At 28.9% G+C, this 11641-nt stretch overlaps 1 protein-coding gene across 2 annotated transcripts in view; it reads left to right on the top strand.

Annotated features, from left to right (window-relative positions):
* Nucleotides 1-11641, top strand: part of LOC106689540 (transcription factor HES-4) — a 38925-nt gene that overhangs the window by 9590 nt on the left and 17694 nt on the right. For both annotated transcript variants that reach the window (XM_014434557.3, XM_014434572.3), the window contains exons 2-3: nucleotides 2413-2500; nucleotides 10843-10938. In XM_014434557.3, the coding sequence (XP_014290043.1) occupies nucleotides 2435-2500; nucleotides 10843-10938 (162 nt within the window). In that variant the 5' untranslated portion in view covers nucleotides 2413-2434. The remainder of the gene's footprint in view (nucleotides 1-2412; nucleotides 2501-10842; nucleotides 10939-11641) is intronic.

Genomic DNA, 11641 nt, shown 5'->3' with positions numbered 1-11641 from the left:
GAAATAATATAATTAAAGACTAAGGATGTTCGATGAAGAAATCCCTGATTTAGATTACAACTGGGTATCCCAATTTAATAGGATAACCCACCAATGTGGATATAGAGATGAACTAAGTAATGTATTTAATATATTCCGTATAAACGGAATATTGAAACATAAAGGCGATATTCTTGAAAAGATCTTGAACCATAACTTCTGAAATGATATCAATAAATAATTGAATTTAAACACTAATCCCATATACCGATCACTTTGCAGCTTCAACCTACTTAAACCTGAAGCATATCTAATATATAGGCTAAATTAAAAAAAATTAAGCTGCATCAGCCAACTAAGAGTAGGAAACCCGGAGCACATCAAACTACACCATGGAAGCAAAGCCATCACTTTCAAGGCAAACGAACTCGGTCCATTCTGCATAAGTTATTTCAATAATGGTTTGTACCACATCCTCCTACATTGTCCCACCTTTAAAGAAAATTGACAATATATCTTAAAAACACCCATATCTGTATCTTGTGGCCTACAAAACATCCAAAATATATATAAATATATCCAGACTCAATGTTTATGTTGTGACAGTGTGTAATAAGTTTGATTATGTGGGTGGCATGTAAATATTTTTGCAAGCCAATTAATATCTGTACAACTGTACTTATATGACGCTTTGGTATATTTAAAATAATTCTCATCATTTTAAGTTTTATATAATGGAGTAAATAATATTACGGTAATAGTTTTGTATTATCTATTTTTTTTTATTGTTTTGTTATGGAGGACTTATTCTATCTTTTATTTATTGTTTGTATAATGGAGCAGTAAACTCAGGTTTTGTTTTCTAACTGTATCATATGTAATAATATTTGTACAATACTTTGTATTTCACAAATAAATATATTCTGTTCTATTCTATACATCATGTTACCCTCAATATTGGTTTCCGTACCCTATTTGGTTTTAATAGGTAATATATTTCATGCTATTAAATTTTATTTTTATACTAACTATAATTTATTGAATCAAAATCTCTCATTAAACCGCAATGATCAAATCCTTATATTTATGTAGTTGCCTCTTCATGGTGTTAGTTTTGGCTGGAAAGTGGAATTGGTGAAATTCCGTAAAACGACAACCAACCCAGAGAGAAACTACCTGACACATTATGCACTATAGTCTACTACAAATTTACGCATAAATACCTTTAGCAAAGATTATAGAAGCCATATTTCAAACCGGTCTTAGAACATGTGAATATAAATATAATTAATATCAAAAATAAAAACCATTAAGTCAAAATCTAATTATTCCTGAAAACCTAATGAGTATACTGATGATAAAGAACATATTTCAGTAAAGAAATCAATTATAAATTATTTATATTATATTATTTTTTTAAGAATAAGTAAATTGAATAGTTAAATTATTTTTCTGTTTAATATACTGTTTTCTCTTTCCTAAGTTACTGTTGTTCTATAAACAAATATAGGTATTTCTAAAAGAAAATATGAATTAAGAATCTCAAAACAAGAAAAAAATACTGGCTATATCTTTAACATGAATCAATCCTTCGCCATCAAATAATTGTTCCTCTTTCTCTTCTCATTCCCTCCAACACTGTGGAACAATCGAACCTGCATCGCTTATTTCATAAGAACTCTGTGGTACTACCTTAACACAATCGACTATAATGGCATTGTTCCGATTTTTTAACCATGAAGAATCGTAATCGAAGTAACAAAAATATTATGAAATGATTCTTAGAAGAATCGTAGATATAGGAAAGGAAAATTCAGCTACCTATATATAGTTCATATAATTATTATAATAAAACTTTTCAGAATAGTTTTTATTTTCCTCTAACGTCTTGGCTCTAAGGCCTTTATCAAGAAGAACTTAATTCGATGTATCTAAGTTAAAATTTTTTTTACTATTATGCTCAAATCGATTTATTAATCAATTATACTTTTATATCAATTACTTTAACACTCTAGTCTGTTTATTATTACAGTTTCATAAACAAATCATAGGTAGTTAATAAAACTAATTATTAATTATTATTGAAACCGTGATAATAAAGAGGCTAGCATGTTAAATAGTTTAAAAATGATTTATATAAAATTTGAATTGATCAATGAATCGATTTGAGCATAATTATCTGACAATTTTAAATTTGGATCAAATTAAGTTCTCCTTGCCTTTGGACCGAAACGTTGGAGAAAAATAAAGTTGAAAGATAGGATCAAAAGGAGTTGTGCTATTAATTAATTACCTACTCAGAAACAAGAAATTAATATATAAAGTATTAATAAACTAATAATGAAATAATACAATAATTTTTTTTGTAATTAATTAAATATAACTTTATTACATGTTATTTACAGTATCATGATAGCATTTATTATGTTTCAGGTGTCTGCGGGATGGCCGCGAAATGACGGCTAGGTCTCACGCCCCCGATTCGAGCACGGCCATTGATAAGTCATCGACCAATAGGCGTGTAAGTATATTTAAAATTTGAATACTTTTATTTTTAAATATTTAAAAAGACAATATTCATGAGTATATGAATATGATATAAGATAAGACTATCTAAAGAAAACTCTAATGGATCGGCCAAGTTTGTCAATAATCCAACACTATGGTTTGAAGATGATCCACTATATATATAATTATATATGTATAAGTAGAGGTAGAACTATTTCTCTCATGAAACATAACGACTTCTTCCCGGCTATGTAAATAAAAGACAATCAAAGTGTAATTTTATAATAAAAAAAAATTAAACTAATTAATAACAATCGATGTAGCTGACATCAATAGTATTCAATTCACTAAGTTCTATCAAATTCTCAAGATCGGACCAAATACAATCCACTCATTTACACTTTGGTGATTCGTTTGTTATCCATCTCGACAACCTTATCCATGACCACACCCATTTTATTCACCGAAAAGTTATCACATCAATTATATCGTGAGAGGATGGTAAAAGAATTATAAGTCAGAAAGTGGGCGAAATAAGTATTTTGTAGAATATATATTTTAGTCTATAGTGTATTTTGAGTGTTATACGCTGTAGATAACACTTTCAAAATTAGACTTATACTACTTTTATGTTTCTTTTTTAGATCGTCCCTTTAAACTACTAAGAAAAACAAATGGTTTGATTGAAGAACCTTATTCTACTTAAATTTTTGATTTATCCCTTGATCATTCGGCGAGATGGTTTTCTTATACGTAATTCAGTTATCCTAACCAGAGTTGTGGTGTCAAGTTCTCATTCCGTAGAGCCACCTCGAAATAAAAGTCAACCCAACCTAGCCGGAATATAAAGGGCACCGCTGCAGACTCGAGGCAGCTAAGATAACGCCTCAACTCCTTCGCCTACAATATTCCCTTGATGGAACCGGCCATTTTCAAACTTAAACCAATTATTCCGCCAACTCCATATATTAACCGGGTGCAGGTTACTCAGTTCGGTACTGTATAACCGGCTACATTTTCAGAATATTTTACGAAATACTTAATTTTCAAGAACCACAAGGTTTTCCTTATCTCAATCGGTTAAATATAATTAATATATACAGTATAACCGTCGCGTATACTTTCACTGTGGAAACGGGCTTTTAATTATAATTTAGTGATCTGTTCTTTACTAAGCCTACGACCTTACGCGTCTATGTAGCCATCTACACTATCCAGTTGACCCATCCCTCATTACCAAACTAAACCGCTAAATTTAATTAATATATACGATTCCTACTATAAACGTCGTGTTGACTTTCACCATGAAATGGGTCTTGATTTGTAGTTCTATTTTTTTTTTTTACATAATTTTCAATCTTTTCCTCATTACTAAAAATTATATTTAATTTATCATGCATACCTATGAATAAGTATCAGAAGTGCCTCAAATCAGGCATAAATATCATTCCATTACATTATTATTTTATAGACAACTACTCTAAGGTTACGTTTTTAATATATATATATATTTATAAAATTAATACCTTCCCTACTGTTCTTAACGTATGCGAAACATGTTCTCCTTTATTTCAAAGTTTTTGATAATGAAGCATTACGTAAAATATTTTAGAGTTAACCGTAGTATTCAGAAGGCTAAATAGTCTTGTAAGGTTATAGGGCTTAGTAAAGAATGGATCCCTAAAAAGTTAACAAGCACTGATTGGACGAGTAAACCTACGAGGGGTAAACGGAACCATGGGTGGGAGGATTGCGTTAAAACTGATCTTGTAGATTTGGGTTTGGACGAGTATCATTGGAAAGTGATCGGCGGTATCGACGTGGAACCTTGGGGTTCGCTTTATCTATTATCATATCTTTAAATATAATAAACTACTTAAATATCTTTTAAGTACTTTATATATAATATTGTAATTATAAAATTAAGTAATAACACGTTTTTAACTTATGTTGGTACATTTTAAAAATTGAATTCATAGAACAATTTAAGTTGATTATAAAAATTCAATACTAAAAAAAAAAATTTCGTTTTATTCCTCATACTTTTCCAAATTTATTTTTTTTCACTTTGTAACTGAAGAACAAAGAGCGACCCAGCTAAAAAAAAATTTCTTATGAATTTGTCCATAATATATCAATTGTAAAATTGAAGATAGACAAAGAACTAGTTTTAAATAATAATAACAATAAAATGAAATTGATATATTGATAAAATAATTGCGGCATTGGCGAATCCATTTCTCGTTACCTCTATGATGAGCTTTTACCCGAACACATAACACACGCTAGATCACATGCTGTAGAATTAGACCGTATCTCTAGTTGGGAGTGAACAAAAAAAATCATAACTTCCGTGACTTGAAATTTAGTGGCTGCATCCGCCGACAATTTTGGAACACCCTAAGCCCAAGAAGTAATTATGATACTTCGTGGTGGTAACTGAAGAATAACTCTCAACATTATAATCATTCCCATCAACTCTAGGCTTTAGGTTAATTTCCACGCAACAGTTTTCTGTTGTAGTATTACTATCACAACAGTAACACACATAGTGGTTGCTAGTAATTAATAAACTTAACCTCAATAATAGCTCAAATTCGTTAATTTTTAATAAAAACAGATGATTAAATGCAGCAAACACTAAATCTCATCCTTGACAAGCAACAAACAGAAAACATACAAGTTATTGGTTATATATAAGGTGGTGTAATGAGGTCACAAGGTGGGACAGCTCACTGACAATACATACATATTGTGTATAAATATATCAGTCATCTTTCAACTATCAAGCACTCCTTATAGTATGACAGTACTGCCACAACAGCGTATTGGTAACTGCTACTATTCGTTTACTTTCACTGTGAAAATAAAATATTTATAATTTTTTTTAACATGATATTCTAAAATTAGGAGATGGTTCGGGTGATGATCAAGAAAAACAATTAAGAAAAAGTTGGAACAATCCGGTTGGAGCCAGACCATCACATAAGATCATCACTTATATAATATATGATATTCTAAAATCTTTCTTCTTTCTAAAAAATCTTATTTAAATTTTTCAAGAATTGCAATTAATTGGAATCAAACATTCTTCAAATAATTTGTATATTCATATTTTATATATTTATCCATACAAAACTAATATCCTTCGTAAAGTTCTTTACGGATGCAAAACATGGTTTTTTACATTAAAGGAGGCACAGCAACCTTTTAACTATTGGCGTTGATGACTTGAGATATGGTTCCGTTGTCGTTCATCAACCAATGATCGTGTACCACAATATATATTCCGATATTCCAATACTCCATCATAATTATCTTTCCAACTCTTACCGATAGTCTTTGAAAAAATATATATATCTATATTGTAAAATTATCTAAAACTACGAATCCGCTTGGAAGTCATTCCTCTCATACCTGCAATTCTTCGTAGATTCCTGCTATATACTTATCACCCGTATATTTTGTATCTTTCAAAAATTTGCCAAATTTTCATTTTACTGGCTCTCAAGAATACCGGATTAATGGAACTCATTTCTTGATTCATTATGTAGACGTATTGAAAAAGAATGAGGTATGTGGAAATTAAAAAAGAAAATCATATAAATTAGGAACTGAAATTTATAAAAAAAAAAATTAAGACCTAGCACCTTTTTTGAAAATTTTCCTGCAGCAATTTTTTTTCTATTTAATTCAGAGGGTAGTTCTAACAACGCAATACTACAGCTACCCCTAATTTCCACCCAGTTTATGAAGAGTGGTCGGGGGCGCGGTCAGCATAGATACACAAATATACAAAACTTATTTATTTATGCCGACGTTTCGACCTGAATTTCAGGCCTTCTTCAGGGCTGAAATCAAAACGAAATAACAACCTTGATTCAGAGAAACATAAAAATAAAATAATAACAAGCAGACTTGGAAATATACATAACCAAAAAAATAAAATAGATAGTAGTTAATACTAATAGAAGAAAACATATAATATTGTAAAGCTAATAATTATAAAACATGTTTAAAAAAAAAAACAGTTTTCTAGTAAATAAAGAAGTAAATATAATGAAAGGAGGAGAAGAAAATGTAAATTGTGAGTAATTGAATTAACAGGGTAAGATATGTAAGTAATATTTAAAAATAAGGAAAACAAAGTAATTTATTTCGTATCATTCTTATTCCTACTATATTATATTTTATCTTCTATTAGTATCAACAATTATCTACTTAATTTATTGTTACGTATATTTCCAAGTTTTATGCTATTATTTAATTTTTAGTTTTATTTTTCTGTTAATTGAGGTTGTTATTTCGTTTTGTTTTTTAGCCCTGTTGAAGGCCTGAAATTCAGTTCGAATCATCGGCACAAATAATTAAGTTTTGTTCATTCGTGTATCTCGGACCGCAACACCACCTCTGATCATCTCCTCATATCAATCTACGATCTATTATTAACACTTTATGTCCCAGTTTAAGTTAAAAATTAATTTTCATTAAAAACACTTCTGTCTAAATATAGGGCGTTTATGACATAAAATTATTATTAAATTAATTCAAGATTCAGATTCTTAGGGTTGTTAATTGGTTAAAAAGCTTATGTATCGTTAATTATTATAAAATTCGCTAATAATTTACTAACGACTTAAGCAATTACTTAAATCTGTAATTAAAAAAATTAAAAGAAATTCAATTAAAAAAAATCGCATAGTGTATTTCGGAGTAGTACCGATAAGTTCCGACTGCAGAACTGCGCAGTTACATCTCAGCTGGTCGAACTTAGCCTAGAAGTTGTAAGATTCTAGAATGTTAACTTAATTCCATTTCGAAATTTCGTTAAATAAATTTATTATATTCTTAAAAATTATATAGTGTAAATTTCCTAAAACATTCACACTAATTCAATGTTATATAATTATAAAAAATCGCACGTAAGTCCATTTTAGTAGTCGTAACTTCTTTCTCTAAACTCAGTTATTAAGGAAACTAAATATGGTTAAATTCATTTGTATCGTACTTATTAAAGTGTCTTCTTATGAAATTCAAGTTTTTGCCGCAATAATCGGCTAACCCATTTTTTATTACACTGCTGAACCGAATTAGATGAAAATTATTGGATTCGTTTTTGCCGAAACAAACATAACTCAAACATATTTTTCGAAGAGAAATATCTGTTGTTAAAAATGTTTAATTTGTATTAAGAACTTAGAAATGATTCCTATTTATATCTTATAGTGATTTGAAAAATTCAATGAATTTGTTTATGTAAAAGATATATTGTGAAATGTTAGAGATTAAGATGATTCATCATAGGTGTTTAGAAATAACAGTTGTAGATTTTTTATAAAACTTCGTTCGATTTTCACCTGTTTAAAAGCTACTAAAATTAATTAACGTAGCTAATAAAACATTATTAAATCAGTATTTGGAATGTCAAGTAAAATTTAAATTCCATCAGGTTTTGAAATACAAAATCAAACCGATAATTATACTGAGTTCCATATAATAACTTTTTCATAACATTTCCGAAACAGCTAAAGAATTCAGACCAATTATTGATGTTTGTTGTGACATGAATATATGTATTTATAAATATTTAATTTTTTAAAAAGCGCTTTTTAGCCTAATTAATTCAATCTGCAATTCTTCAAGCAAATAAAAAAATAAATTAATTAAAAATCTATAGCGTACATCATCAAACTTTCAATTCCCAACCTACTTACGTCCCAAAGTTATGTGTGGATTGATGGGCTGGTGTTGAAGTTATCACTTTTTTTATGTTAAAAAAAATTTGAGAAAGCCATTTTTTTTTATTTTTCAATTGCTATAAAAAACTTATTTTAAGATTTCTCTAGGTGGGAATAACTAATAAAATAGTACAAAAGGAGAAAAAAGGCAGTTATCTCACCCCAATTTTTTATTACTTTAATGAAAGCTATGTATAATTAATAGTAAAATTGATGAGCCTGCCAAGTATAGGTAAGGGGAATAAAAAATGGCGGCTGTTTCAAAGCGATAAAAAAAAACCCATTTTTGATTCGGAGCTCTATATCTTAAAAAGTAGGATCAACACAAGAAAACCTAAGAGAACATCATTTAAAGAAGAGTAAATTTTCTAAAATATGAGTCCTAATAGAATTATTTACGTTAAATAGTTTTCGAGATATAGCTTTTTAAAAAGCAACATTTCATAAAAATGTTGTATGGGACGTACTGAAAGATCTGTAGTTAGTGAAGTTATTTTGAAAAATTTCTATCTCTAAAACCATATGATCATCGTACAGATGCCTATCACCACACAAATTAAAACTAGTTTAATGAGATATAATGTTGTTTATAATGTTTATCTTCGTAGGAATAATAGTTTACATGAAATTCGCTAACATAAATTGATTTATAGTTGTTCGGGCAAATTTTCATTTGCCAAATTTATATTCATATGTGAATATCATAAAAACTACTAACCCTACGAAGATAAGTGCCATAAACTACTTTATAGTAAGTTAAATTTCCTTTATTTTGAGTGTTGGCAGACATACGTGCGTCTTATGGATCTAGAGATATATTTTTACAAAATCCAACATTTTATACGAACTACTAGAAATTAATATATAAGAAGAAAATTTCTTCTTTCTTCTTACTAGAAATTAACATTTTGTGAGTTTATATCGTCAAATATCATTAAAACTACTACTCCTACAAAGATAAACATAATTAACTAATTTGTGGTTAATTTAACTAGCTTTATTTTGAGCGCTGGCAGACATCTGTACATCCAATGGTTTCTGAAATGAAGTTTTTCATAAATCAAACTTATTGTCCGAACAACTATAAATCAATTTATTTTATCAAATATCATGAAAACTACTATTCCTACGAAGGTAAAGGTCATAAACGTCTTTATAGTCCATTAAACTAGCTTTAATTTGAGTGCTAATAGACATCTGTACGTCACATAGTTCCTGAGATATAGATTTCTCAAAATAAATTAACTAACTACTAATTTTTCAGTAGATTTTTAAGAAAGGTTGCTTTTTAAAAAGCTGTATCTCGAGAACTATTGGATATAAATAGCTCTTTTAGGGCTAATATTTCAGCAAATTTACTCTTATTTAAATAATGTTCTCTTAGATTTTCTAATTTTTTTGGTAGTTTTTAAGATATAGAGCTCCGAATGAAAAATTAATGTTTTTTTAAGATTTTGAGACAGGCGCCATTTTTTATTCCCCCTACCTATACTTGGCAGACTCATCAATTTTGACTAATAATTATACATAGTTTTCATTAAAGTAATCAAAAATTGGGGTGAGATAACTGCCTTTTTTCTTCCCGGCTCTTGTACTTGTTCCTGTCACGAATACAAAAGTTTACCAAACGATTACGCTCGGATGTATATGTTTCTTTTTTTCTCCTTTAGTTATATATAAGATTATTTCATGTTTTATCAATAGTTTATTATTGTTAAGAATAACCATTAGCTTGCATCAATTTTGAAGGCTTTCAGAGGAGTAGGGATGGTCCAGGGGGTGGCATAACCATGCTCTCCTAAGCAAAATTGAAGCCAATTAATGGGAGTGGGGATTACCACGCCCTCGGAGGGCTGGTTTACGTTGGTAGAAACAGGGGTTTCCCACATTAATTCCTCCTCTCTCCCTACATTATCTGTACTTTTTTCTTTTTAATCACTAATCTGAATCAATTTTCTGCGAATGCTATTTCCAATAACTTGGTTCATCGACAATTATAATATATATATTATATGCATTCACAACTTATAATTATAAATCATTATTCAACTTCTTTATATATCACTAATATAACAAATTAAAAAAAAAAACATGAAAATTAGTGGCACAAAATGGTTTCATATTTAAAGTATACTAGTATATGATGATTTATTTATTATAAAATCATATATCTATTACTCTCGTAAATCTGTAAATCGTGGGAACTTCAATGACTAAAAAGTAAACTGAAGTAATTCTCCAATATTTTACTTATTTTCAATTTAAATACTTTGAGCAATTGGAAACTCAATTTGAGTCATACAATACAAACACTTGTGATTTTATAAACGAACTAGATCATCCAACTAATACTTAGTTATACTTACCTAATACTAGAATAGAAAATATAACTAAACGAAAATATAACTATACGAAAATATAACTAAACGAAAATATAACTAATTTTCGTTTATTTTTTCCACTACATTATAGTGATGGTTAACTCAATGTACTATAACTTTTCCTTTACAATTTATAATATTATTATTCAGAGTAAAGTTTCTGAACCATACAAATAAAAGGTTCTTTCTTAATAACATTTATTTATGAATAAAAAAATATTTTTATTTATCTATAGGCGAATAAGCCGCTCATGGAAAAGAGGAGGAGAGCTAGAATCAATCAATCTCTGGCTGTACTTAAGGCCCTCATACTGGACTCAGCAAAAATGGAAGTAAGTACAACTTAAAAGCATACATATTTATATCATATACTCTGTCTTAATTTATAGGAGTTGCTTTGAAATGTCTTAGTGATATAGCATCTCTATTCTGTTAGTTCTCTACAAACAGTCGATATGAGTTGTGCTATCTCTGGTCTTCATTTAGGTAATTTTATCTTTTTCTGTCCCGATGATTCCAAAATTGACGAAAAGTTTAGTGGTCAGTTGAAGTCTTCCACGTCCTAATGTTATTTCTTTCTTAAGTTTTTGTCCTCATCAATTATATTTATTTGGCATTTAAAAAATCAAATAACTTAACTATTACAGTAAGTGTTGAGTAAACCTACTTGTCATTCGTTTTAATATGGCTAAAAAAATAACTTTATTTCATTTTCCGTCAATCACGAAAGTATTATCCATAGATAATATATTTTAGATGAATGGAATATGGTCCGGGTGCTGTCAAAAAAACTCAAATAGTAAATAATTATTCGATTTTTATTGAGCCAACGTTTCGATCCACGTTGCAGGGCTTAGTCAGGGCTAAAAAAGATACAAACACACACACAAAAAAAGAAACATAAGTGGAAAATAACAGGGGTATACAATGAAAAGTAAAATATAATAAGAAATATTAAAGGTTGTAAACAGTAAATGAAAAGGGTAATAGTAACACATAGATAAGAGATAAAATAAGAGAAGAAATATTAAAGAA

The sequence above is a fragment of the Halyomorpha halys genome, unplaced genomic scaffold (assembly GCF_000696795.3).
Source record: "Halyomorpha halys isolate HHAL.00 unplaced genomic scaffold, Hhal_1.1 Scaffold46.1, whole genome shotgun sequence".
NCBI classification, from domain to species: domain Eukaryota; kingdom Metazoa; phylum Arthropoda; class Insecta; order Hemiptera; family Pentatomidae; genus Halyomorpha; species Halyomorpha halys.
Note: the sequence above shows the minus strand (reverse complement) of the source record. Positions and strands in the feature narration are given on the sequence as shown.